General features: G+C 39.1%; 1 protein-coding gene across 1 annotated transcript in view; it reads left to right on the top strand.

Moving 5' to 3' along the window:
- The window catches only part of LOC127430621 (protein turtle homolog B-like), a 188803-nt gene that overhangs the window by 79429 nt on the left and 81844 nt on the right, over window positions 1-27530 (top strand). Inside the window, exons 4-5 of the mRNA XM_051680512.1 lie at window positions 12200-12351; window positions 25054-25171. Coding sequence (XP_051536472.1) covers window positions 12200-12351; window positions 25054-25171 — 270 coding nt within the window. The remainder of the gene's footprint in view (window positions 1-12199; window positions 12352-25053; window positions 25172-27530) is intronic.

Below are 27530 nucleotides of genomic sequence, written 5' to 3'. Positions count from 1 at the left end.
GCTCCGGGCACTAGGATCCCCAGTTCCGCCCCTCGCGGCTCCACCTTTCATGATTCTGCCTTCCCAGGCTCCGCCTTCCATGGCTCTGCCCATCGAGCCTTTCACAGCTCCACCTTCCCCGGCTCTGCCTTCCATGGCTCTAACCTCCACAACTCTGCCTTCCACGGCTCCACCCCCAGAGTCTTCCACTGCTCCGCCTTCCATGGCTCCACCACCAGAGTCTCCCACGGCTCCACCTTCCCTGGGTCCACCTCTCATGACTCAGTCTCCGAGGCCTCCTGTCCCTGCTCTGTGGCCTCCTCCAGGCCTCCTGTCCTAGCCCTGAGACCCCCCCCCAACCTCCTGACTCCACCCCTGTCCTTTGGTCACCTGTTTCCTTCTGCCCCTCTCCATCTTTAGGTGCCAGGAATCGCCTTGTAAGGGGGGGGGGGGGTAGTAATGTCACGTTCTGTCTCCCTCTTGTTTCCATGGACTCTTATTTTGAAGTTTCCCCCTGGACTCCATTTCCCATAGAGCACTGCCCTCATCACTACCAGCTGTTCCTGATTATCCTCACCTGTCTTCCATTCCCTCATTAGTTCCTTTTGTGTATTTATACCCTCCAGTTATGTTCATTCATTGTCAGTTCTCGTCCATATTAGACTTGTGTTAGTTTGTTGATTTTGTTTATGGCACTCCACATTATTATGTATCTTCTTCATCTCCTCCATTAAAGCCTGCAAATAGATCTACTGCCTCTCACCTCTTCTTCATCATGACCAAAAGTTGTGACAGTTAGCTACACCAAAAAGTTCCTTACAAAAAGTAGACTGAAGCTATGTTTGGTGGTTAGTTAGTAGGTGTTAGTTTAGAAGAATGAGCCAAGTTACAGGAAGCATTCAAGCCTAGTAGTTGTTCAGTTTTAAATAGTTAAGGAATGGCCCTTGGTGTGTTGTCATTGAATGAAAATGAAGCTGACAACAGGCCAGCCACTCAAGTGCCATAATTATTGGTAAGAGTAGGTGTCACTGTGCACTACCATTACTAATGACTTGCTGCCCTCATTCCACTTTGTCAAAGTCATTCCATTGACTTCCTTTTGAATGTTTCTTATGTGTGAGAGAATATTATACCGTTATATACTGTTACTTTTCAGCTATTGTCCACTGCAAAGCTCTAATTTGGCACTGTGCTTCACACAACCTGTGTGAACCTACAGTATAAGTGACTTTGCTACAGCAGACCATCTATGTAGAGTAAACCTGGACTGCATATGTGCAATTAGCCATAGGCTATACAGTATGTCAGGAGTGGCTGCACAAGATAACAATGGAAGACAATGCTAAGGATTACATGTGTAAACAATGTCAGGAGTGGCTGCACAAGATAACAATGGAGGACAAGGCTAAGGATTACATGTGTAAACAGATAAAAGTGTTTAAAGTGATTATATTTGTGTTAAATATGAAAAAGGAGAATTAAATCCTGAAAATCTGCTTGTGTGTGTTTGGGTACTGGAGCCAGGGGCCTGTAGTTTCTTGTACATTTTGGATCATATTCTAGATCTGCATCAGCATGAGAGTAAGAGGATTTTCAAGTTATGATTAGTTTCACAATAGCAATCTGGGGGCTGGTTATGGCTTTTGTGTTGTGCTTAATTAGCTATGGGTATCAGCCCATCTCCCTTTAAACACTTCACCATTTTAGCTCTGTTTTGTCTCAGTGTAGGTTTGGGACAAAATAAAAGCTCTTGATTGTCACAGTAGTGCCACCATCACCTAAACAAACAATCGGAACTGAGGGAAATTTTCCCCTGTGGTTTTAGATTACTCATCATAAATGCAGGCTTGCTTCTTTATGTTGTGGTGAGCATGATTAGTTTTTCCAAAATCACCCTGTGCCATATTATCCACTTGATGAATTGTACTGTATTTTAAAGATAAATCTGAATGCAGTCCAGTGATTGAGTGGTTTATACAAGCTGCCCTTATTAACCATGTTTATATGCAGATGTGGAAACAGAATGCAGCCACTTTCTGTTGCAGTGAGCTGAGCTAGACTGAGCTTTACTCTTCACGTTTGACATGGGCAGGAATGAGATGAAGTGACAGAGATTGAGAATCAGGAAGTGAGGGTGAGAGTTCTCAATATGGGGTAATTGAATCAGTGCTTGTTGTATCTAGGGATGGGCACGAGTACCCCAGTACTTGGAAGTGACAGCAGTAATGGATCATGAAATCACAATAATTGCATGACTTGTCTTCAAGACATTTCACACCAGTCAAAATCCAGTCACAAGTTTATGCAAGTGTGTCACAAGGGGGCCATATTTTTATTTTAATTGCCAAATTTTTGCCAGTGCCTTGTGATCCGACAAGCTTCAGCAGAGGGCAATTTGTGTCAACATTGAACTCAGTGATTTTCAACCTGGAGCAGTAATGTCGCTCAACACTAGAAGATTAGCTGGTGTTTAATTGTCTTAATGTGATGCTCACGCCATGAGATGCTGAAAAACTTCAAGGTACAATGAAATGGAAAAATATGCCCAGATGATGTGAAGTGGGGTTCAAAAGTGGTTCATTTCATGGTCACTCATTTGTGACATTGACCATGTTAACCTTTGTACAAAAGGTCAGATTTCCTTACTTTCATTAGCCAAGTTACTAATTTAATTTCAGAATTTAATGTTTAATTGTAATTACATGTAACCACGTCTAATCACAAACTGGAATAACTTTATTTTGTTCCCATTTTCTATATCGTTTTCCAGTGATCAGAGCAACATTTGAGATGCTATGAGTTCCACTGGTTAGTCTAGTTATAAGCAAATCTTTCACATTTGAGCAAATTTGTCTCATGACTTGTTGATGCAAAGTCATGATACATGACATAATGCGCTTCCATTTTAGTTATGCATATGTCTTACCAAATAAAAAAAAATAAAATAAAAAATAAAAAGTATCCACCTCATACAAGTGCATTTAACTCTAGGGTTTTTTTTTTTTTTTATGCACATTTTGGAAAATGTATTCACATCTTGGTGTCTCCATCCAGCATTTTTTTTTATGCAAAATTCCAAAATAGAATAGAAGCACAGCTATCTGTAATGAAGGTGGAGAATCAAGGTGAGAGAAGGTGGATCTTAATGCAGGCTAAATGAAAACTTAAAACGAAACAAAAACAATACTGGAAGCCTTAGAAATGCAAAACATGGGAGAGCAGAACAACCAAACCATTACAGCCAAGCACAGAAAAGAACTGACAAAGACAGAGCACAAATAAGAGTCCATACAAGACTAAAGTCCCCCTTTAATGGGCGGCTACTGAAGCCCAAAAAAAAAAAAAAAAAAAAAAAAAAAAAAAAAGAAACACCACAAAGAGTGAGGCAGGGTAGGGCAGGTGATGATAGGGTGCCAGTGGGCGAGATGGAGACCACAGGAATCAGGGAAGACTGCTGGCGACCACCTGGGGTCAGGTAAGAATGCTGGAGACCACGGGGGAGCAGGAGAGGCAACTGCAGACCATGGGGATCAGGAGGAGAGCCAAGACACCAGGGGGGGATGGCCAGGAGACTAGGGCGGACCAGGCGAGACAGCAGGAGAACACTGGGAACCTTGCAGATGGCTGTGAGAGGCTGACAGGGTCCAGGCAACAGGGGACTCAGAGGTTTGAGCAGCTTGGTACTCCGGACTCAGCGAGCAAGGCAACATGAGACTCAGAGGTCAGAGCAGCTGGGGGACTCAGAGGGCCTGGCACTGGAGAATCAGAGGGCCGGATCTGGGACCGCAGAGGTTGGGACCACTGAAGTTGAGACCAATTCTGTCGAGCGAGTTTTGATTGCTGCAGTGGGGTTACTGCCACACCCCACTGTGTAGGAGGAGAAAGCAAACCTTAAAGCGTAGTTGATGTATTCAACCGAAGAGAGTTCACATTTTCCTCCTGGTAGACAAGACTTAATCAGCTCATTTAGGCCGAAACGGAAAATGTCTTTTAGTTCAGTGTCACTCGCTCACACGGTTTACCAGGGCACAGAAAAGCTCTGTATACTCTTCTTTGGAGTCAGACTCTTGCCGAAGAGACAGGAATTCAAAAGCCACTAGATCCATCAGAAGGTCAGTTCTTCTATTATGTAGGTGGAGAATCAAGGCGAGAGAAGGTGGATCTAAATGCAGACTATTTAATGAAAACTTAAACGAAATGCATAAATACTGGAAGTCTGAGGAATGCTAAATATTGGAGAGCAGAACAACCAAACCATTACAACCAAGCATGGAAAAGAACTGACAATTATATAGCACACGAGGGCAATATATACACAGGGACTAACAAGGTTAACAAGAAACACCTGGGGAACAATCAGAGGGGAACAAGGAACAGAGACAAGACCAATTACTAAAACAAGATTTCAAAATAAGAGTCCATACAAGACTAAAGTCCAGAACAGTGGTTCCAAACCCTGTTCCTGGAGGCCCCCCCAACACTACACATTTTTTTATATATCCCAAATCAAACACACCTGATTCAACTCATCAGCTCATTAGTGGAGACTCCCAAGACCTGAATTGGATGTGTCAGAAAAGGGAGATATACAAAATATGCAGTGTTGGGGGGCCTCCAGGAACAGGGTTGGAAACCACTGGTCCAGAACATATGTTCCACAACAGAAGCACAGAAGATGCCCTTTGGAACATTCTCAAATCATGCTGGGATAACATGGATCATCAAATTTTGCACAAACTAGTGGAGTCCATGCCAGCTCTTTCATAGCCCATGAGATCATAAAATGGCTTTTAAACCCCACTGTATATGTCCATAGATTAACAATTAAAAAGTAACACAGATGTATTGACCTCCCATTAAATGTGAGCCACTTTTAGTTCTTTCTTTTCCTCCTTCTCCCGCCTCTTCTGAGGCTCCCCTCTCAGTATGCAGTGGCTCACATTTAATCTTTGTGTAACTAAGTGTCTGAGAGATAAGGAAATGGGTTTTGGTCACTGATGGGCCCTCTTTGTGTGCCTAGATGTGCAATTTGGTTACATTCACAAGAGCACATATCAAATATTCAAAATAAGTTTGCCTTTTGTTGAAAAGCACTTTGCTGCAGTTCTAATTGGGTTTTTGAATGGCCTCTTATCTGCCATTGTTAACAAAAAAGCCATGCTTTATAAAGCTACATTCATTTAAGCCATTTTTATGTCTGTGTTCAAGTGTGTTCTTTTTGAACACAGATAGAAATTAATTATAAAGAGGGATCTGAAAGAAGGAAAACACTTTAGTTACAGTGTTATGTAAATCATATTCACATCTCAGCAGCAAGAACAGCTCTTAAAGGGAAATCTAAGGTGTGTTTCTTTGTAAAGCTGCAATGGAACAATATGTATTTTGATAAGTGCTACAAATAACATTAATTATGATCTAAGTATACTGATCTCAATCCTGTCTGATTCTGTGTGTTTCTGCATGGACTTTAAATGTGATAATGAGGTGAAATGCTGTATTGAACGTCTTCCTTGATTCACTTGAGTAGATCTTGTGGCTATGACAGCAGCAACATCCTCTGGATTAAAACCCAGCTTCCTGTGAAGGTCACATGACTGTAGCATGCATTTTAAACCCAGATCAATTTGTGGTGTAGTATTACTGTTCTTCTGAACAGGACTTAACTGTAAAAGCTCAGGTCACTGGGGAGCTAAGCAACTCAAGACTTAATGTTAGTCCTGATAAACCAGGGTCTTTTGTTCATCTGCCTGTACATGTACAGTATATAGTACAGTGTTTGAGTACAGTACAGGATGTTCTGACTGAGAGTTCTGAGAATACTAAAAGTCAAAGGACAGATAGTCTGCATTGCAGCTTATAGAGTGCAACAGCATGGTTCCAGAAGTAAATATCCCATGATTTTTTTTCCATTGGGGAATAGATAATGTACAATAAATTATGAACCTTTAAAGAAAGACCTACAGTTGACTCCAGTCAGGTCTCCTAAACAACCAAATTGCCCCAGTTGCTAGGGAGGGTAGAGTCACATGGGGTAACCTCCTCGTGGTCGCTATAATGTGGTTCACTCTCAGTGGGGCACGTGATAAGATGCGCGGATTGACGTGGAGGCAACTGAGATTCGTCCTCCGCCACCCGGATTGAGGTGAGTCACTACGCCACCACAAGGACTTAGAGCGCATTGGGAATTGGGCATTCCAAATTGGGGAGAAAAAGGGGAGAGAAAAAAAAAGAAAAAAAGAAACACCTACAGTGAGCTCTGAGGTTATTAATCAATGGTATGAAGTCATCAATCCACATTATTTTTAACCTTATTTTTTTTAAAATCGTGTTTAAAAGCCGAATTGGTGGTTAGGAACTACACTTCCCATTATCCAGCAGAGAAAAGATCCACCAATCAGAGAATCACGGTCAACAAAGTGCACCAAAAGAGCTCTGCAGCTGTTGCCCATTTCCATGGAGCACAGTGAATGGTGTAATTGAGTAGGCCCTCCTACACTCTCAAACTACTTATGTATTTGTATATATTTCAGTATTTTGTAATATGCTTTAAATATACTGATTCTAAATTAAATTAATAATTTTATACTTTTCTTTTGTGTTTAATTCGATTAATTTGCTTCATGCTTCATGGGATCATAGTTCATTCCCTTATTAAAGACATTAAGTATCAGTCTTGTGCTTTTTGTCTGATTTTCAAATACTTTTTGCTTCCAATCAAATTTTGTAATGTGTTTCACTTCGGAGCTGGTTGTATGATTTATGCTTAGAACTCTTTAATGATTTTAGCTAATCTCTAAGGAAAAAAAAATGATGGGATAAATATTTCCATGACCAAGGTGGCTGAAAAAGTGGATGGGGACTGTTGCACTCTACTCTAGCCAAGAACTGCCTACTTAGACAAGAATGGGCCATCTGACCAACCTAGCTACTACAGTAAGTGTGTCAGACAAAACTCATTATCTTTCAAAGATTAAAAGCCATAAACCTCACAAACTTTGGCAGTAGTTCTTGGAAGTACTCATTGTAGCAGCCCCTACAATGTAAATATGACTTTGTTTCCAGGTGGACTGATGAAAACCTGTGCACCTGTATTCCCTGAAATTGCTATAAGCCAGCCAATCAGATTGGAGCTTGTGATTTTGAGAAAGCTCTTGTCAGGTTTTTTTTTTTTTTTTTTTGGCAATATATATCAGAAGGTTTGTGGGCATGTTGTCTTATGCTGAAAGTGACACTAAACAAGATGAACATTAAAAGTGAAATGTCAAATTTACCATCAAGATTTATCACAAACAAACTTGACAACATGCACCAAATTATTTTATATTTGTTGTTCACAACAAGACTGTCGATTAAATTCACTCTTCTTTACAGCTCTAAATGTTCATTATACTGTTTCTATTAAATTTGTATTACATTAAGACTTTTTAGGGCATTTAGTGGTGTCATTTAGACTTTATTAGACAGATTTAAAAAGTAAGGCCGCTCAAAAGCCAGACTTTCACTTTGGTTTCAGTTCTTCCTGATCAGTGCCGGAGACTGCAGTTGAGATGTATGTGGACAGATAACTGCTTGTGCAGCTGGTACGGCTCATGTATATTTGAGTGTGTGCAAATAGACCGTGTGATTTGATGAGGTGTAATCCATCGAACAGCATTCACATGCCTGCCTCAGTACTGGAAGCTCAGATGAAGATGAGGAAGATGAAGCTGTTCCTGTGAGATGAGCTCCATGCAGCCCTCTCTCCATGATTCTCCTGCCAATTAGCTCTCAAGTGCACAATTTGTGTGTTAGTGTGTGTGCACTAAAACATCTGCCTGTGTGGCCGGTGTTGCCACAGAGCCTTATTATAGCCGCATTCTTCTCACAATCTGTGGCTGTGAGATGAGCTTGTGATTTTGTCACCGACTGTCGGCTGACACTCACACTCATTGCGAAAGAGATGATGTCATCTTTTCTCAAAGCCTCTGAAAAAGAGGGATTTATTATGCAGTGTTGAAGACTAAAAGTGTGAGTGTTTTACTCCTTCTCATCTTCTTTTGTAAAGGTGTGTGTGTGTGTGGCAACCTGCAGAGGGTGGGCAGATGATCATTTGGCAAGTTCAACAGCTCTATTCCAGGACTGTCTCTGTTTGCCGGTGTGTTAGCTGTAATACTAAAGCATGCCGAGTTCACACTGTAAATGTGGATCAGTACAGAAAGGCTCTTGTGTGCCTCACACACATACGAAAAGACTTCCATTCTGACCGCACAGCTAAACACAGATTGTTGAATCCCTCTGTTATGTCCACTCAGTGTTTCTCAAGCCCAGCATGACTGTCAGCCACTGTTGACTGTTTTGGATAAGTTGGAGCAATGTAGCCAAAAGAATAATATTTAAATGTTTTACCTTGATATTTATGTATTTGCTCTAAAAGGCTTTGAAAGAGTCATTTTTTGTCACATCTTTTTTTCTGTCCAAATCTTCAAACAAAAATGAATTAAAAATAAGTACTGGGAAGTGCATGTTATGGATAAAATCTGTGTCCTCATTCCTGAATCAGTTTAGTTTCATAAAAAGAGTAGAGTTCACAGTACCATTGTGTGTATGTTGTAGAAACATTAGGAACAGTTCTGCACATTTAAACTAATATTAGCAATTTAACGATTTCTCAAAAAAAAAAAAAAAAAAACAGCAGATTAAAATGCTTTGCAATGTCACACTTCATTTGAGCACAATTAAAGGAATGTTCCGGGTTCAGTACAAGTTAAGCTTAATCAACAGAATTTGTGGCATAATGTTGTTTAGCACAAAAAATATTTTCTAACTCATTATTAATTTTTCTAATGTCCATTATTTATATAAAAAAACTAAAAATCACATAATAGTAAGACACATACAATGTAAGTGAATGGGGCCAGTCCATGAACATTAAAATACACATTGTTTCAAAAGTATTGCCACAAGATGTATACATTATAATTGTTAACATGATTTTTGTGTGTAACCATGATTTTTAAATAAATAAGTGACAAGTTGAATTAATGTTTTCTGTGGTAACAGCATTATGCTACAAATGTTGTCGATTGAGCTTAACATGTACTGAACCCAAAGCATTCCTATAAGAATCATATCTATTCAAATTTTACCATTTTATGATGGTTACTGTGGGTTGCCTATTTTTAGGAACCTATTTTGACCATTTAAATAATCACAATGATTATACTGCTGCCTGGTGATGCAAATATTGTCTATTGCACAATAGACAATATTTACATCACCAGGCAGCAGCATAATCATTATAAATATTTAGTGAATATTTGATTTATTGCCAAGCTCTAGTTGAAACTGAGCAGTTCACACATGCTGTCTTTGATTTGTACACACAGCAGGTGTAGGGCATTATGACAGAGACCAGTACAGCTGCAGCTGCCAAACAGGCCCTACTGCCTCTGTTTGGTGCTCAGAGTCAGGCATTTAGCTAATGTTATGTGGGTTCACCTGAATGTGTTTCCACTAATGCAAGTGTAGATTGGAAAGCAGAGGCAAACTTTGACATCCATGTCAATTAGTTGTTTTAGATGACTGTGAAAGATGAGACAATCACAATTTTTAGTACAATACACATTTGCTTTTCACCCCCTCTGCTTTAGCCTGCAGCAAGTTCAGCATTTTTTTGTGAGCGAGCATGTGTTTTTGTTTTTTATAAACATCACAGGTCAGCAGTTTTTCAGAGTAAGGCAGTAAATGGAGACTCAGACAGGAGCAGATGGATCCATATTTTGCACAGATGTCCTAGCGGCTGGCCTCGTCAAATGTTGCCTTCAGCACCAGATTTTGGGGGGGTCCTCCAGAAAATTACAAACATTTAAGTTTTAATTAAGTAGAATTAAGCAATGCTGAAAATGTGTTGAAAAAGTAGCCCGATGAGAGCATTATCAGTAATTTAATAATAATTTCAGAATGTATGATGACAAACAAAGGACACTGTATGTGAAGTCAACATTTGGCTAAAGAAATAGTTCACCCTAATATGACTTTTCTGTCATTTACTCACCCTCACATTGTTCCAAACCTGTATGACACAAAAGGAGTTGTTTTCCAGTAGGGATGCCGTGGTGGAGTTTTTAATGGTTAGATTACCATCTGAGAAGAAAATCATGGTTAACCTGTTTTGCGATTATTTGCAAATTTTCTTATTATGCAACAGCACTGAGGCAAAAACGTCTTATCATATCACAATTGAACGTGTTAATGGACGCATTTCTTAGGAATATATGGACTCTAAGTGCAGCCAAACAATAGGAAAATTGATAAATACACAACAAATAAATAGGAGGTGTAATAAGAGACGCTCCAACATTGGACACAAGACTGCTTATGCGCATCCCGGGCTAAATGATGCACTTCAGTGTAACAGGAGTGCTTGGAGTGCATAACTGTAAGATTATTGTGGGTGCACAACATGTAGTTCATGGCACCCAACAGTATTTTCTTCTACAACAGTTTCTTAAAGTTTCTTAAAGCAATCTGTCAGACACCCCACCATAAAGTATCAGCAACAGACTCCATAAATACTTTTAATCTGTCCACAACACCTCAAAAAAAAACTTGTGGACTGTGCATAATAATGGGAACATTTCTTAAAACAGGCTATTTAAAGTGTCTATTTATAGGCTATTTCTTAAAGCAGGCTATTTATATAATGTCTAAAATTGACATTTATTGTTGAATGTGGTGAATTTGTACTCAAGCAATGTTTTAAATAATGAGGATGATTTAAGGTGCAAAAGTAACTACACACAAATGCACCGCACGCTGTCAGCACGCTTAAACATTACAAAAAGTTGCATCTCTCAATTCAGCACCACAGTTAAAAATATTGAACTCACTAGTTGGTTGTTGGACGAGTAGTGGAACATCCTGTCCTATGTGTAGGATGTGAATCTTTAGGCTATATGACGTTTGTCTGCATGTTTCCCATCTGTCATCTTCAGTCAGTCATTGAAATGCTCCCAACACAGCCGATTTAAGTCACTTTTTCGGTGGACATGAGTCTAGTAGATGGAGTTCCTCTGTTATGTTTTGGAGTTAGTGTGTAAGTGTCACGTGAATTGAAAGTTCACGTTCAGTTCGCAACACCTGGCCAGGCACCATGCGAGCACCGTATGTAACCATAGTAACAGTTGCCCTAAACACCCAAGCACAAGGAAAAGAGATAGGCTTACACTGAAAACTCTTTTATATTATAAATGTATATATTATACAGTATACGTAATATTTTTGCCACATGTAAATAAAACATTTTATGGTTTTTAACCATAGATTCAAAATTCTTGCGGTCAAATTAACCGTGATTTTTTTATCACGGTTAATAGTGAAATCGTATAATTGTGGCATCCCTATTTTGCAGAATGTGATTTGAGAGTTTCAGCAATGGGGAAGATTTTCAATGAATAACGACTTAGGCTAAGTTTTGGTGTGTCCCACACACAAAGCTATCATATGGCTTCAGAAGACTTGGAATATAGTACATGAATAGAATTGACACTTATGGTGCTTTTTTGGAGCTGAACAGCGTTTGGTCACTGCATTCCATCTTGTGTATGGAAAAGAGCAGCTTGGGCATTTTGCTGAACTTATCCTTTTTTGTTTCACAGTGAAAGAAAGTCATATGGGTTTGGAATGACATGAAGGTGCAAATACATGCTGACAACATTTTCATTTTTGTTTGAACTTTTCCTTTAAGATGTGCAATCAGCAATTTGCATGGAGAGATTTACATGACAAATGAGTAGAGAGAGATTAGAGTTTTTAAAAGTGAAAGGGGCCGTGACAAGTTTAATAAAGCAAAGAAGCAACACAGCGCTAAAAACGGTGGTCCACAGAGAGAAAAACCTGCATTATTGGCTTTACTTGTGGCTGGAACAGAACATTAAACACCGAGACATCACCCTAAACAAATTAATTTTAAAACTGCGTCATGCATAGGATAAACAGCGGCTTCTTTCGCCTAGGGTGCTTTAGTTCGTCCAGGAGAAAAAAGTTTGGCTTCTTTCAAAGTATAAACCAGGCTTTATGGCTCCCATTAGCAATGAGGAATGAATCATAGCTCTGTCGGTACAAGACATGCATATCATAGTGCATAATATTGTTATGAATGAACCTGGCTTGTTATCATCAAGCTGATTTATTTCTGGGAAGATTGGAGAGCAGATTTTCACAATATTCCTCTGTGTCACAGCTCCCCCGACTTTCACGGACACGCCACCGCAGTATGTGGAGGCCAAAGAGGGGGGCAGCATCACTCTGAGCTGCACGGCCTTTGGGAATCCCAAGCCCACAGTCAGCTGGCTCAGAGAGGGAAACCCTGTACAGGACAGCAGCAAGTACAAGGTGAGCAAACAAATAGGTGTTCTGCAGATCATCCTCCTATATCTGAATCCTAATCTTCAAAATGTAAACTGGTCTTAAATCTGGTGCTATAAATATGAGCGGCTATGTTCTGTGCTTTTATAGCATTTTAGTTTTTTTATCTGATTTAAAAATAATAATTATTTACAATGTTAGTCAAGGATTTTTGCGACAAAAACATTTAAATAAGTCGTAAATTTTCCTCCCTGTTTTTTGACCCTTAGAATTAAAGTCTGTTCCTTTAAAGGGATAGTTCACCCAAAAATTAAAATTCTGTCATCATTTACTCACCCTCATGTAATTGTAAACCTGTATTACTTTCTTTCTTCCATGAAACAAAAAAGATGTTAGGCAGAATGTTTGATATCAGCCACCATTTACTTTCATTGTATAAATTCTGCCTAACATCTGCTGTATTCCACAGAAAAAAAAGAAAATCATACAGGTTTGGAACAACATGAGGGAAAATAAATGATGACAGAATTTTCAGTTTTGGGTTAACTATCCCTTTGAAGCTTCTAAATGTAAATGACCTCTGTTATGATTGTCAAAATTTCCCAAAAATCTCCCCAAATCAAGCATGCCATTTGGGACAGGGCATATGTCTACGTATTGTATTGATATGTCCCCTTTAACAAAGATGATGATATTCATATGTTTTATAGCTTGAAGAACATCTTTAACTACCTTAAACACAGACTAATTTGTCCACAGTAATATTTAATAGTTACAGCTACATGCATTGGCAAGGATATCTGCCTAAATCGTTTTTGCCTTTAAGCCATTATGAGATATTTCAACCAATTTGGTGTTTTACGGCAATGGCTTCATCAGATATGGAAATGAGAGCACCGGCTCTCAAGTATTAAGACACGATCGGCAAACTAGGGATGGGCGGATCAATACTAAAGTATCGATACTTCCGATACTGATGTGGTATCAAAAATATCGATCCTCACATAAAAATATAGATTCTGAAGGGTTTTTTTTAACTAGTGATCTTATTATTTAGATTACATGAATATTAATGCATCTCATAATCTTCGAAGTGGAAAAAAAGAATTATATGAGCGTATAGTTGCATGGCACCGGAACTGTTTTTTCTTCTGCTCATCTTGACGCACAGAAATGCTAAAATACATTAGCAGTCACAGACAGCGCTCACCCTTTCAGTCATAGCACTCGTTCAAAGAGGGAGCAGTGTTTTCCTGAGGTAATGACAGAAAAACAGCATCTGGAGTTATTCACACCAAGTAATGACAAACCTAGACGTGACATGTATTATAATGGGCTTGTGTGACCATTTTTACAGACTTATTTAAATTCAGGTGTTAAAACATTGATAATGATCTTTAATCCTTGTTAATAAATGATACCCTCATGAAAACTACCCATGGATTTACTGTAGTAATAGTGTATTAACCATGACTAGTAACCACGACTGTAGTTTTTTTTTTGTTTTGTTTTTTTGCCAGTAACCAGGTTACCAGGTTTTGCCAGGTTTTGCTACAGCATTACTGTACTATCCATATTGTAACTTGGTTTTAGTAATAGTAGCAATAATACAATAATATCTATGGTTAATTTTGTGGTTTTATATGTGGCTTATACTTACAAATTTTTAAAAGGTAAACAAAGCAGCCTAATAATTTTCTGCTTAGGCCTATAAATATATATAAAAATTTAAGTAATAATTTACTAAGTTACTAATTTTATCCAAAGAACTCGTAAAAATTACATTTATTAGAGATATCGTATCGATATCGGTGATACTGGCCTAAAAGTACTTGGTATCGGATCGAAAAGATAATAAGTGGTATCGCCCATCCCTACGGCAAACCTAAGAGGGTTTCATAAGAGAGCACCTTAGATCGGTTCCAGTAGCGTAACTGAGTCATGTCTGTATTGGTGGAGAGAACAGGATGGCGTATAGTGAAGGCATATTTTAGACATGACAGACAAAGACTGTGTTGGTCTGTCAGAAGGCAGAATGTCACACTTCGTTGCCCTGACAGATGAAAAACACTGCATGTTTTTAGTATAGACTCTGGGAGTAGAAAACACGCCACTTGTGTTCTTTTCAGCTATTATCTACACTCTCATATGGGAGAGCTGTGTGTGTGTCTCTATTGAAGATACCGGCTCTTTGGTCGCTGGTCCAGAGATGTATCAGTACAGTCAGTGAGCTGTGTCTAACTCTGTGTCCTTGTGATTTTCTGTCTTTCTATCTCTGTCAGCTCCCTTCTTCAGTGATGCCATATCAATATACATCAGAGTTACTACATGGCCAAAAGTATGTGGGCACCTGAACACCACACCCATTTGTGTTTGTTGAACATTTACTTTTAAAACCATGGACACTAATTGTTGCTATAACAGCTTCCAGTCTCTGGGAAGGCTTTCCACTAGATGTCGGAACTATCTGCACTATAAGCGAGTGACTTGCAGGGACAAGCTAAAACACAACAAAACTATTATAATCAATCCAATAGACCTGTCAGGATAGAGGATGAGAGGGATAGATGTGCAACATCCACTCAATGGCTTATACTATATAAACTTTTTAGATCACATCTTAATATCACAGCCTATGTTTTCTGGAGTTTTTGTCAACTGGATGACAAATTTTAGTGTTTGGAAAGCTGATTTACAATTCAATAAGTCATTTATCTTTTTTTACAATAGTGAAGCAAAGCATGAGGATATGCGAATACTGTCAACACTGACTGGTGACATTCTGTTTGTGTTGCATTTAAACTTATTCAAACTGTGCGTGGTATTATTCAAACTGCGCATGGCATTTCAGTGCAAAAACCTGCGTTTTTTTCACTTATCACCCACAATCTTGTTTAAGCAGGTGCAATCTGCACTGAAATTGCCCTGCATCTTGAGTATTTAAATTAGGTCATTTTCATTCCTTAAGATTGTGCTTCATTCACAAAAAATGCCTGGCACAATTTTCATCATGCTGTAACAGCCAAATAAAAGCAGGCGGTAAAATGAATTTTGTTTAAAAGAGATGTTTGTTTAAATTTTCTGTTGATCATATCAGCAGTAATTCGTCAAATAATGATCAAATGATGGAGAAGAGCTTTATAACCTGGTATATATTCAAATGCACGGTGTAGTCAAGTGCACATTCGGTGATGCTGTACAGTCCTAGGTGTGTCAGATCACCATGGTCTGCTGCATCCTCAACAATGTAGCGCTTAAAAAATGGCCCACAAGAGCAGAATTGCGCGTGCAAATTGCATTCAGCAGCGATTTTGTGGGTGCGTTTGTGCTGTTGCCTGATATGCATAATTCTTTTAGTAAATCAGGTGATGTGACTCCAGCCAGGTCTCCTAAGCAAACAAATTGGCCCGGTTACTAGGGAGTGTAGAGTCACATGGGTAACTTCATCGTGGTCGCGATTAGTGGTTCTCGCTCTCAATGGGGCACGTGGTAAGTTCGCAGAGAGTAGCATGAGCCTCCACATGCTGTGAGACTCCACGGTGTCATACACAATGAGCCACATGATAAGATGCATGGATTGACGGTCTCAGAAGCGGAGGCAACTGAGACTTGTCCTCTGCCACCCGGATTGAGGTGAGTAACCGCACCACCATGAGGACCTACTAAGTAGTGGGAATTGGGCATTCCAAATTGGGAGAAAAGGGGATAAAAATTATTTAAAAAAATAATCTATAATAAAAAATAAAGTTGATAAACCAGTGCAGATAGCACGTACAAAAAACAGCACTTTTACCTCTTACTTTTGCTAAAACGTTTAATCCATTTCATCGTCCTTAACTTTAAAGAGGTATAGGGCTATAGTGAACTTACTTTCTCTAAAATGAAGTGTTTAAGATATAGGCATGCATGTAAAGTAAGCATAGTTGATAGGTTAACATACTGGAACAATTTTATAAATTCATTTGCGGGTTAAAATATTAATGTTTGCATTCACATATACTGCATTATGGAAACTGAATGGTCTTTTAAAGACTGGTACCAGCACACAAGGAATTGGTATGTGCAAAACTTCACAGAAAGCTCCATAGATTTCTGCATAATATGGATGCCCATCATTCAGAAATTTCTAAACATCCCCCCAAAAACATTGTTCACTTTATAAACAGTTTGGTTAATTTGACTGACCATTAAGAGTGCAGTGTTCTCAGCTCTGTTACACACATTTTACCATGCTCAAATCCATTCTGCAGAATTCCAACTCTTCTGTCTTCCAGCATTTTCTTAAAGTGGCTCCTAAGCTATGCAATTTGACTGTCCCTGCAGAAGTTGTAACACAGTAATCATACAGCCTGTGGGAACAGCCAATTAATCTCCTCTTTCATATTCCCCAGACTTTTAGCACTAACCCCCCTGTCCATTTCACTGTCCTTTCTCACCCATAGTTCTGCTCATTTTAACTGCACGTCATAGAGACATCCCTTGGGCATGTTATGAATCACCATATTATTATTATACTAGCTGATTCCAATGAGGAATTCAAAAGAATTGGGTGATAAGCTGTTATATATTTCATTAAATGAGCCATTTGTTATATTAAATAGAATTTACAACAGCATTGGAGTAAAAAAATAACTGGCCATATTATGTTTAAAATTAAAAAAAGTTACTCGATATAAACTTCTTGTTTATAGAGCCATTGAATCAAAGCAAGGCATACTGATATTCAGTACAACAGGAACATTCTTGCTGGCCTGATATTGCGTAATTCTCTGGGAGAACCCTCTTGCCGAATCCAGCAGCTATATATGGGCTTTCTTCTCTGGCGAAATATGGGCTCTTTTCTCAGAAGCAGGCCATTGATTGTCATTAAAACCGCCAAACTAACATGGTGAACCTGAACATCAGACGCTTCCTTAATATAAAACATCTGTTCGCTAAAGACTCAGCAAAGAGTTCCCTACAGGAATGGATGGCTCTGTTTTCCACCTGAAAAATAGTGTTTGATTTACAAGAGTCCATTGAGAGAGCTCCATCTCCTCTCAAACAGCAGAGAAATGACAGCCTGTCAGTGACAAACTCTGCTCGGTGATTGAACACTTTTGAAGTGAAGTGAGATAACATCAGGAGTAGAACAATGGCGTACGTTGCTTGTTAATTTGAATTTTGTCAAGTGCTTTGTTCTGTCCAAACAAAATGTTTTGACTAATAAGATTGAAAGTCTAGTGTTGTTTAAAGAGAAAAGAGGACAGTTTAAGCTCTAATATCATCATCTGTCTTCACTTGCATTGTATGGACCAAAAGAGCAGAGAAATTCTTCTAAAAATCTTAATTTGAGTTCAGCAGATGAAAGAAAGTTATACACATCTGGGATGGCATAAGGGTGAGTAAATTATGAGAACATTTTCATTTTTTGGGTGAACTATTTCTTTAAGTGCAACTCTCTGACTTGAGTTTGGTTGAGATCTATACGGCGAATGATGTTAGATGGCTGTTGAGCCATCTAATCTGGAGAAACAGAGAGATAGACAAAGATCCACCATGCAGACAAAACAATTTTGGGTCATTTATGACTGCAGAGTGAGAGGGGGACTTTGATTAAAGCTAAATAATAGATCTTCTACATAATAAGGTCAACCCACCCCTCTTCCCCCTGGAGGCAGATTGTTATGATTTATTAGACACATTTGGGCTCCAGAGGGTGTGTATTGTTGTTGGGTCTGCGGTAGCTTGGCCGTGCATCTCCATCTGTGTAATTAAAGTAATTATGGAGTCTGGGATCCACAGCGGTGGCTCAGACTGCTGCTCTTTGTTGAGTAAATCTGCATGCTGCCCACTTGTAGTAAATTAACCAGTTTATAAGAGTCATTCGCTCAGGAATCGGACTACACAGGTCATGCTCCATGTTTCGCGTTGCTGATTCAATTGCAGTGTTGCAGTGTTGCAGTGCAGCTGAATGGTAGTGCAGGAAACACTGTTAGAGTATTTTAGCATGGTGCTCCATCTGCACTGGTGGAAGAATGTACTGTACATTTGAGAACCGTCATGGCAATCGAAAGTCATAAAAGTAAATCAGTACCTGCATTTTTTTCCAAATGGAACCGGATCTGACAAAGAAAAGATTCTCGGTTCACAACCCGATTGAGCACCACAGCTAAAAATGTCTGGAGCACATGAACTAACCACTACATCACAGCTTCGACTGATTCTTTTTTGGCCACTGCCTTAGTGCAGGACAAGAAAGGGTTACCAGACTTTGCAGTTAACAGCAGAAGAAATCATTGCCTCAGTGTGTTTGTGAGCCTTCTATGGGGACGTGCCGCACTCACTCACACCAAAATCCCTTTGAGGCTAATCAGTTTACTCAACGACAATGGCAGTTCCCCTCGGCAGCTATTTTCTATTTAGGTAATAGTCATACCAGTGCAGCTCCTATCTACTTGAATGGGAAACAAATAAAACTCCTTGTCCATTACATTTCAGTTACATATATCAAATCATCAATAAAGTCTGACAGCAATGATATTATACATTTTGCTTCTTCTGGCCAAATCATGCAAAGAAATGTATTATTTCAGGCTGGTCCAGCAAATTTGTGGTCTGATGTAATTAGAACACTTTTAACTGAAAGACATTCATATAGCTATATCGATTATATAGATTCATATAGCTGCCATATTGAGCGTTGCTTATTCTCCCATTCATTTTTCTTTGAGTGGTCTGTCTCCTCCTTATACAGTTTTGGCTAACACATACAAACTGTATATATTTACTTTGCTATTACACTGTCTCTAATGGAGCACTGAATAATTTAATGGAGCGCCTTTCCCTTCCTCCTCTCAGTGGGTGCATTACTTTAACATGATATATGTCATCTGTCTGTACTCATGCACTTTTTCTTGAAGTACTTCTCACCTGCTCAGCCAGCAGCAGTAAAGTGACCCTTATGTATCGTTTACCATCCAGCTCTAACAGGGGAAGTAGAAGAGATGCTCTGCTGACTTCCTAATGCCCGCCTGTGTGCTCTGTCTGTGAGATTAGCAGTACTGCTGATTGAACTTTTAAGACATTTCGAGACCAGTTTTATCCGGTTGCATATTTCTCTTGAGATTATTATTGATGGCAAAGTCCATTTTAAAGTGTTTCACTCTGTCAAACTCACTGTAGAGGGCAGATTGTTTAAAGTGAGTACTCTGATGGGTGCAGGACAGGCTTGGTTCCGCAAATCATGAGTTTGCCCCCAACACCCTTACAGGGAGTACAGTAATGGGGTGAGTGAATTGGGACAGTGATCAAATACTCAAAAACAACTTGGTCCCTAAAATGGGTAATGGATATAAAACCACTCAGAGTCAGGATTTCAATCAATTGGAGAGAATTTTTCTGAATTGTTTATTTATTTATTAGATTGTTCTCTGCCATTTCAATCATACATGAACAGGGTAAAAGTCAGAAGCAAAGAATGAGTTAACATAAGAGCCATCAGTAATAACATTCATATGCAAAATTGGTTTCAAAGTATCATCATTACAGATATTTCTAAGATTCTGATAGGTTACAAAATAAAATATTCTAGATCCGCCTTCAGGCAAACAATAATAATTAGGGAGCCACAACATTAATCAAGTTCCTATCATAGGCGTAGTTGACTTATACTGTATGCAGGTGTCATAGGATAGCTATCAGTTTTGAACAATCCTCTTGTCTGAATATCTCTGAGGTTCCAATTATTTAGCTATGGCAGAGCCATATAACTATAAAATATAACTATAAAAAAGTCTACAACTGGATAATTTAGCCGTTGTCTCCTGCTCAGTGCCGCAGCCTCCTCCGTGGCCCTGGTGTTGGAATGCAGGGCATATGTACAGTATTTTTGTGTGTGTGTGTGTGTGTGTATATGTACTGTATATCATGTCAACAGTATTGCCCACCCTGAGAGACCTATGGCCCACCTTACTTCTTAGAGCTGGAGCAGCCCTGGTGCAAGGCATTACAATCTCATATGTGGCTGTTTCGTACAACCTATTTCATGCTACTGGCCAAATACTGTTGCATACGAAACTGCCACTTTATTTTGAAATGGATTGTTACCTTGATGACGTGTTGTGGCTTTTAACACTTTCACTTCAAAAATGAATCAGTTGTTCTTGCAACCCATTTTACTTCTGTAATGTTATGCACATTGCTAATGCATCATTAGACACTACACATACAGATATAAAATATATTGAATGCTGAAGTTTAATTTGCTGAAGTTTAAAATCTCAAAACTTTCATCAATCTGCAGTTCAGTCTCTACAAGTATACCTGGCTGCAGCTTGCTGAACGGCCAGGTCCATCTCAGTCTCTGTCGTGTACACGCTGGGACTCTTGCACGGTTTCGCTTTTGACAGTTGTTCATATGATAGTGTGAGTGAGCGTTTTTGGGAGATGTGAAGAGATACAGGAAGGCAGCTTGCCTGTTTATGTCCCACGCATGGTTCACCACTTGTGGATGAAGTCTCCATTCTCTGTACAGTATGTCCGCTCTTGTGTTTATTATGCCTGGGACATGCGTTGTGCATAATGAATAAACGTTGCCACAGTAAGTGGAGAAAAACATTAGTGAAGATTCAGGAAGTACAAAAAAAAAAAAAACAGACACTACATTAATTGCATAATTTTTTTAAATATCCCAGCCCTTGTTTAGATACATATCGCAAGAGCAATTGAGGGTTTTAAAAGTCTTAATTAAATTACCCTACTAAGAAGACCAGCTTAACCATCATGCAATTCCCATGCTGGTCTAGGCTGGTTTATGCTGGCTTGTGCTGGTTTAGATGGTGGACAAGCATAGCCATGCTTTTCACCAGCAAAACCTAGCTGGTGATGCTGGTTGACCAGCATGGTCTTTCTGATGAAGCTGGTAAAGCTAGTTTAAAAGCCTAGTCAGGACTCCAGCAAACCAGTATCCCATGATGGGGGACCAGCACCCAAAACACAACATAAGCTGGTGACCAGCAATGCTTTTTTCAGCAGGGTAACTCAAGCTTTGTTGAGTCACTTACAAGGATCATGTTTAGAATGACCCTTCGTTTTGGATAAATCTGCACTTCCCGTCAAGACTGCAGTAAAATGTAATTTTTAATTCTCTGTGGGAGAATGAAAGCTGGGGTCAGAGGTCAGTACAAAAGGCTATATTGTGTCTGTGGTGATCCCTTTGAAAGGGATTGGTGTCAGCATCCTTCTCACTTGCCTCTCTCACCAGAGACACAAGCTTGTACAAAGTAAACCAATTATTCAGGTTTGTGTCTGCTCACTCTCTGAGTACATACTGTACAATGTGCACAATTCAAGGCCAAAACAAGCAGAAACTCTCTCCTGTCTTAAGCACAGCCTTGTCTTGAAAGAAAGTTGTGAAACCAAGCTAACCATCAAAGCTTGAAAGAGTTCAGAGAGGATCCTTTTTAATGAATTATGACTTGCATGTTTTATACGCTCTAACATTTCAGATTAGAGAAAAGCCTTACTTTGTATTTTTTTACACCAAACAGCCCAAAATGATTAGAACAAGAAAGATAAGGTGACAAAATGGCATTGTCCTGTCCAAGTATGTGAAAATGTAAAAAAAAACTGACTTTAGTTCTTCTCTCTGAACATAACATAGAACATTAATGCATAAAATATTTGATAGCATTATATATAGTATAAAACATATTTAATAAATGTATGTATAAAGGGCCTATATCATACTATATAACTATATAACTATAAATATATATATATATATATATATATATATATATATATATATATATATATATATATATAGTTACAGAAATACTCAAACCAGCCCATCTGGCACCAATAATCATGACATGGTCTAAATCACAGATCAAATTTTTTCCCCATTCTGATAGTTGATGTGAATATTAACTGAAGCTCCTGACCCATATCTGCATGATTTTATGCACTGCACTGCTGCCACACGATTGGCTGATTAGATAATCGCATGAATATGTAGATGTACAGGTGTACCTAATAAAATATATATGTGTGTGTGTGTGTGTGTGTGTGTGTGTGTGTGTGGTACAGTATGTACAGTATATGCAATATTTGCATACATTTTGCATACATGTATATGCTAAATTTATGTGAAATGTATGTATATGCATACATATAAACTACATACAGTGCATCTGGAAAGTATTCACAGCGCTTCACTTTTTCCACTTTTTCCGTGGTGCAGACAATGTGAAAGAAGTTTGTTTGAAATCTTTGCAAATTTATTAAAAATAAAAAACGAAAAAAATCACATGTACATAAGTATTCACAGCCTTTGCCATGACACTCAAAATTGAGCTCAGGTGCATCCTGTTTCCACTGATCATCCTTGAGATGTTTCTACAACTTGATTGGAGCCCACCTGTGGTAAATTCAGTTGATTGGACATGATTTGGAAAGGCACACACCTGTCTATATAAGGTCCCACAGTTAACAGTGCATGTCAGAGCACAAACCAAGCCATGAAGTCCAAGGAATTGTCTGTAGACCTCCGAGACAGGATTGTATCGAGGCACAGATCTGGGGGAAATTTTTTGCAGCATTGAAGGTCCCAGTGAGCACAGTGACCTCCATCATCCATAAATGGAAGAAGTTTGGAACCACCAGGACTCTTCCTAGAGCTGGCCGCCTGGCCAAACTGAGCGATCGGGGGAGAAGGGCCTTAGTCAGGGAGGTGACCAAGAACCCTATGGTCTCTCTGACAGAGCTCCAGCATTTCTCTGTGGAGAGAGGAGAACCTTCCAGAAGAACAACCATCTCTGCAGCACTCCACCAATCAGGCCTGTATGGTAGAGTAGCCAGACGGAAGCCACTCCTCAGTAAAAGGCACATGACAGCCTGCCTGGAGTTTGCCAAAAGGCACCTGAAGGACTCTCAGACCATGAGAAACAAAGATTGAACTCTTTGGCCTGAATGGCAAGCGTCATGTCTGGAGGAAACCAGGCACCGCTCATCACCTGGCCAATACCATCCCTACAGTGAAGCATGGTGGTGGCAGCATCATGCTGTGGGGATGTTTTTCAGCGGCAGGAACTGGGAGACTAGTCAGAATCGAGGGAAAGATGAATGCAGCAATGTACAGAGACATCCTGTAGGTTGATCTTCCAACAGGACAACGACCCTAAGCACACAGCCAAGATAACAAAGGTGTGGCTACGGGACAACTTTGTGAATGTCCTTGAGTGGCCCAGCCAAAGCCCAGACTTTAACCCGATTGAACATCTCTAGAGAGATCTGAAAATGGCTGTGCACCGACACTCCCCATCCAACCTGATGGAGCTTGAGAGGTTCTGCAAAGAAGAATGGGAGAAACTGCCCAAAAATAGGTGTGCCAAGCTTGTAGCATCATACTCAAAAAGACTTGAGGCTGTAATTGGTGCCAAAGGTGCTTCAACAAAGTATTGAGCAAAGGCTGTGAATACTTATGTACATGTGATTTTTTTTATTTTTTTTTATTTATTTTTTTTATAAATTTGCAAATATTTCAAACAAACTTCTTTCACATTGTCATTATGGGGTATTGTTTGTAGAATTTTGAGGAAAAAATGAATTTAATCCATTTTGGAATAAGGCTGTAACATAAAATGTGGAAAAAGTGAAGCGCTGTGAATACTTTCCGGATGCACTTTATACTATATATTTATATATTGTTGTTATATTGTTATTTTATGCACTTTTTTATAATAGTATATACAAGTAGCTTATTTTAGTATTTACACTGGGATGCAAATTGTATTTACCACTACTTACATTCTGTCTTTAAAAAAAGGCCAAACCCTCCATGTACCTTATGGCCCAGTTCATCTAATACAAGAAAAATCTCGAGCATAATACAAACTGTTCTGCCATTGGTAAAATGGAAATAACACTTGTGTGGGTGAAGAAAGCTAGCTGTACATTGATCTTGAAGTCTCTGTTGGAGTGGCCTGGTTTGTTTGATCTCTCCTACGCAGTCTCTGACTCCATGTCTTCAGTTCACAGTGCTTTCACTGCAGAGCACTTTTGTTTGTTCTGTGGTGCAGACAAATAGTTGCGTCTTTATTCTTTACGACTTGTGAGGTTTCTTTTTGTGAGCTCGTAAAAGTGGTACATGTGTGTTGAATGTAAAGAAACATTGCTATTAGTATGCCAGCGTGAGGAAATTTATGTGTCTTGGGACATTGAACGGGCTGTAGGGTTCCTGAGCACATTATTTTTGCTGGTGTATGTTTAGATTGAAAAAAAAAAAGAAGAAATAGGCAGGGATGAGAAATGAGATGTTGTGTAACGAACAATGAGTTTGGGGCACACAGAGAAAGTTTGTACTGTGACTGCACCACTGTTGATGAAGTAAAACATTTTCATAAAATCCAGCTGAGCTGTTTAATAAGCAAAAAGAGGTGGTTTATTCGGACTTATAAGAGAACTTGATAAACATTCATTACATTAATAAATTCCCATTTTAAAGAGATTCCTTTCAACATGCATTAATTATATTTTGGTCTATTTTCCTGCAGGAGAAAGACTATACATTTTAAATATGTATACCTGCTAAAGGAGGTTAATTTTGTCAACTTTTAGGAGTTCACTAGCATATAATGTAGATCAAAGTCAACAGGAATGGACAAAAACTAAAACAAATATATATTTTGATTTCATGGGCTCTTTAATGTGTATCTCAGTAGGAAATGATGTTACTTTTCTCCACAGGTGAGTGATGGCAGCCTGACGCTTGTTTCCATCAGCCGTGAGGACAGGGGAGCATACACATGCCGAGCTTACAGCGAGCAGGGAGAGGCCGTGCACACCACACGCCTACTCGTACAAGGTAGTACCATTCAATGTGATTTGTATGCATATGTAAAAGTCTTCTGCATTCCTTTAAATTTGCTCACCCTCAATTCTGTCATCAGCCTCATGTTGTTATACCTTCATGTTATAGAAATACCTTTATGACTTTCTTGTTGATCTTTTTACTACTGATATTACTAGTATGGGTCTCTTCATGTCAAAGCGCTGTGCTGTGTGTGAGCAGTTCTCTCTGTGTTTGTGTGAGTAGTCATGCTTACAAATCTGCATGTTGCATGGCACCCATGCTGCAGAGCTAATTGGACTCCATATGTTGACTGTCTGGTGCAGTATAAAGCAGTAATGGGCTCACTGTCAGAGCTCTCTCTAACCATAGAGCAGCCAAAGATGCTTTTTCCTGTTCAGATCACTAATCTGCCCGATGTCTCCTGCTATTAACATGCCATGTAGCCTTATTGCTAAAATTATTGTTCCAATTTCAAATAGACAGAATATTAATGTTGTGATAAAACAGAAGATTGGTGGTTTCTACTTATTAACATGATTAATGAGTTAATGGAAACCATTTGTTTAACCAAGCCAGTGATCCGCTCTGCCCTTTGCATTTACATAAAATTTACGTATACAAAGGCTTAGTAAATGATTTGTCTCTGCATATTAAAGGGATAGTTCCCCCAAAAATGAAAATTCTCTCATTATTTACACACCCTCATGCCCTCAAAGATGTGTATGATTTTATTTCTTTTACAGAACACAAACGAAGATTTTTAGAGGAGTATTTCAACTCTGTAGGTCCATACAATGCAAGTCAATGGTGGCCAGATCTGTGAAGCTCCAAAAATCACATAAAGGCAGCAGAAAAGTAATCCCTCCAACTCCAGTGGTTTAATCCATGTCTTCTGAGGTGATATGATACTATCGCATATGATATTTTTTTACTATAAATTATTCTCCCTGCCCAGTAGGTGGCGATATGCACAAAGAATGCAAATCGCTAAAAACAAAAGAATGTCAAGTCATTTTTTATTTGTATAGCACTTGTCACAACACACATCGTTTCAAAGCAGCTTTACAGGAAATCATGCATTAAAAAAAAAGTCTTAGAGTGATCATTGTATAGTTTGATTAAAGGTGCAATATGTAACATTTTTAATGTAATGTTCGCCTTTTTTGCCAATGTGTGAACGGCTTGTAACGCAACTTAAAAAATTAGCCCTTCCCGGACTTTCTAGGTTGCCTATTAAAGCCTGTAGACTCATTTTCATGTGAAGGGAGCGGGTCGCTTTTGCCGGGAAAATCCAAAGGATGTGATGTTTTGCGCGCTCCCGAGAGCCTTGCCTCAGTGCTTCCTTATTTTACAGTGTCAATAGACAGTCTGCAACACTAGGTAACGTTATCTTAGAGATGGAATCCAGCAAACGTCCGGCTCCAAACACAACACCGACTCCTACACAAACTCAGAGTAAGCCAAAAAAAAAAAAAAAAAAAAAACATTTATCTACTGAATCTCGTCCGGCAAACGGGAACGTGATCATGGTCGGGCGAAAACTATCGGCAGGACATTTGATTCCTGGAGGGACCTTCGTTCGGTTTTGGAGATTAAAACCGACCATGAAGAATTGGCGTTCTTCTTATTGGACAGGTAAGCTTACATAACAGCAAAGCATGTGAAATATAGTGCCATAAGGACCGATCTGTGTAATTTTAGCTTACTTGATCTTGTCTGCTAATGCTGATTTTTCAAATAATTTCAACGATCTTCTCTTTATACTAAAAGTCAGGTATGCTGAGTCACAGTAACGTCATAAACAATGTTAATCTGTAATTATTCAGCAAGGTAAACTACAACAATAGCGCATCGATATATCAAAATGACAGTTGTGATGGAATCACATCAATACTGAATTGTGTCAACATATTTATAATGTACAGTCTATTTTATAAACAGCTACTGTCATCATCCACCAAATTTAGCTAACAACTATTGATAAAGCTGGCTAGCTAACGCCGACATAGGCTATTGTATAAATGCAGTCAATGTATCATGCAAAGAAAAGTGATTACTTCAAACTACAGTCTCGCATAGTCAGACCTATATCCACACTTTGTTTTAGCCCTGTTCCAGCGCTGGAGAGTCAAATATAATATACAATCTCAAAATTTGTAGTTAAACAATCATAACTGTGTAATTTTAATTATGCTACCTTATCTGTCATCATGATGCCGGTGAATCACGTTCAGTCTCTTTGTTTTTGTCATGCTCGCTCGCGTCCCTATAGAGTGTGTGCACGCTCGAACACGAGCAACAGGCTGCAGTTCACTTAACGGCCACAGGTGTCATTAATAACAAGGGTTTCTGAATCTTACATACTGCACCT

Source organism: Myxocyprinus asiaticus, chromosome 40, assembly GCF_019703515.2.
Source record: "Myxocyprinus asiaticus isolate MX2 ecotype Aquarium Trade chromosome 40, UBuf_Myxa_2, whole genome shotgun sequence".
NCBI classification, from domain to species: Eukaryota; Metazoa; Chordata; class Actinopteri; order Cypriniformes; family Catostomidae; genus Myxocyprinus; species Myxocyprinus asiaticus.
Note: the sequence above shows the minus strand (reverse complement) of the source record. Positions and strands in the feature narration are given on the sequence as shown.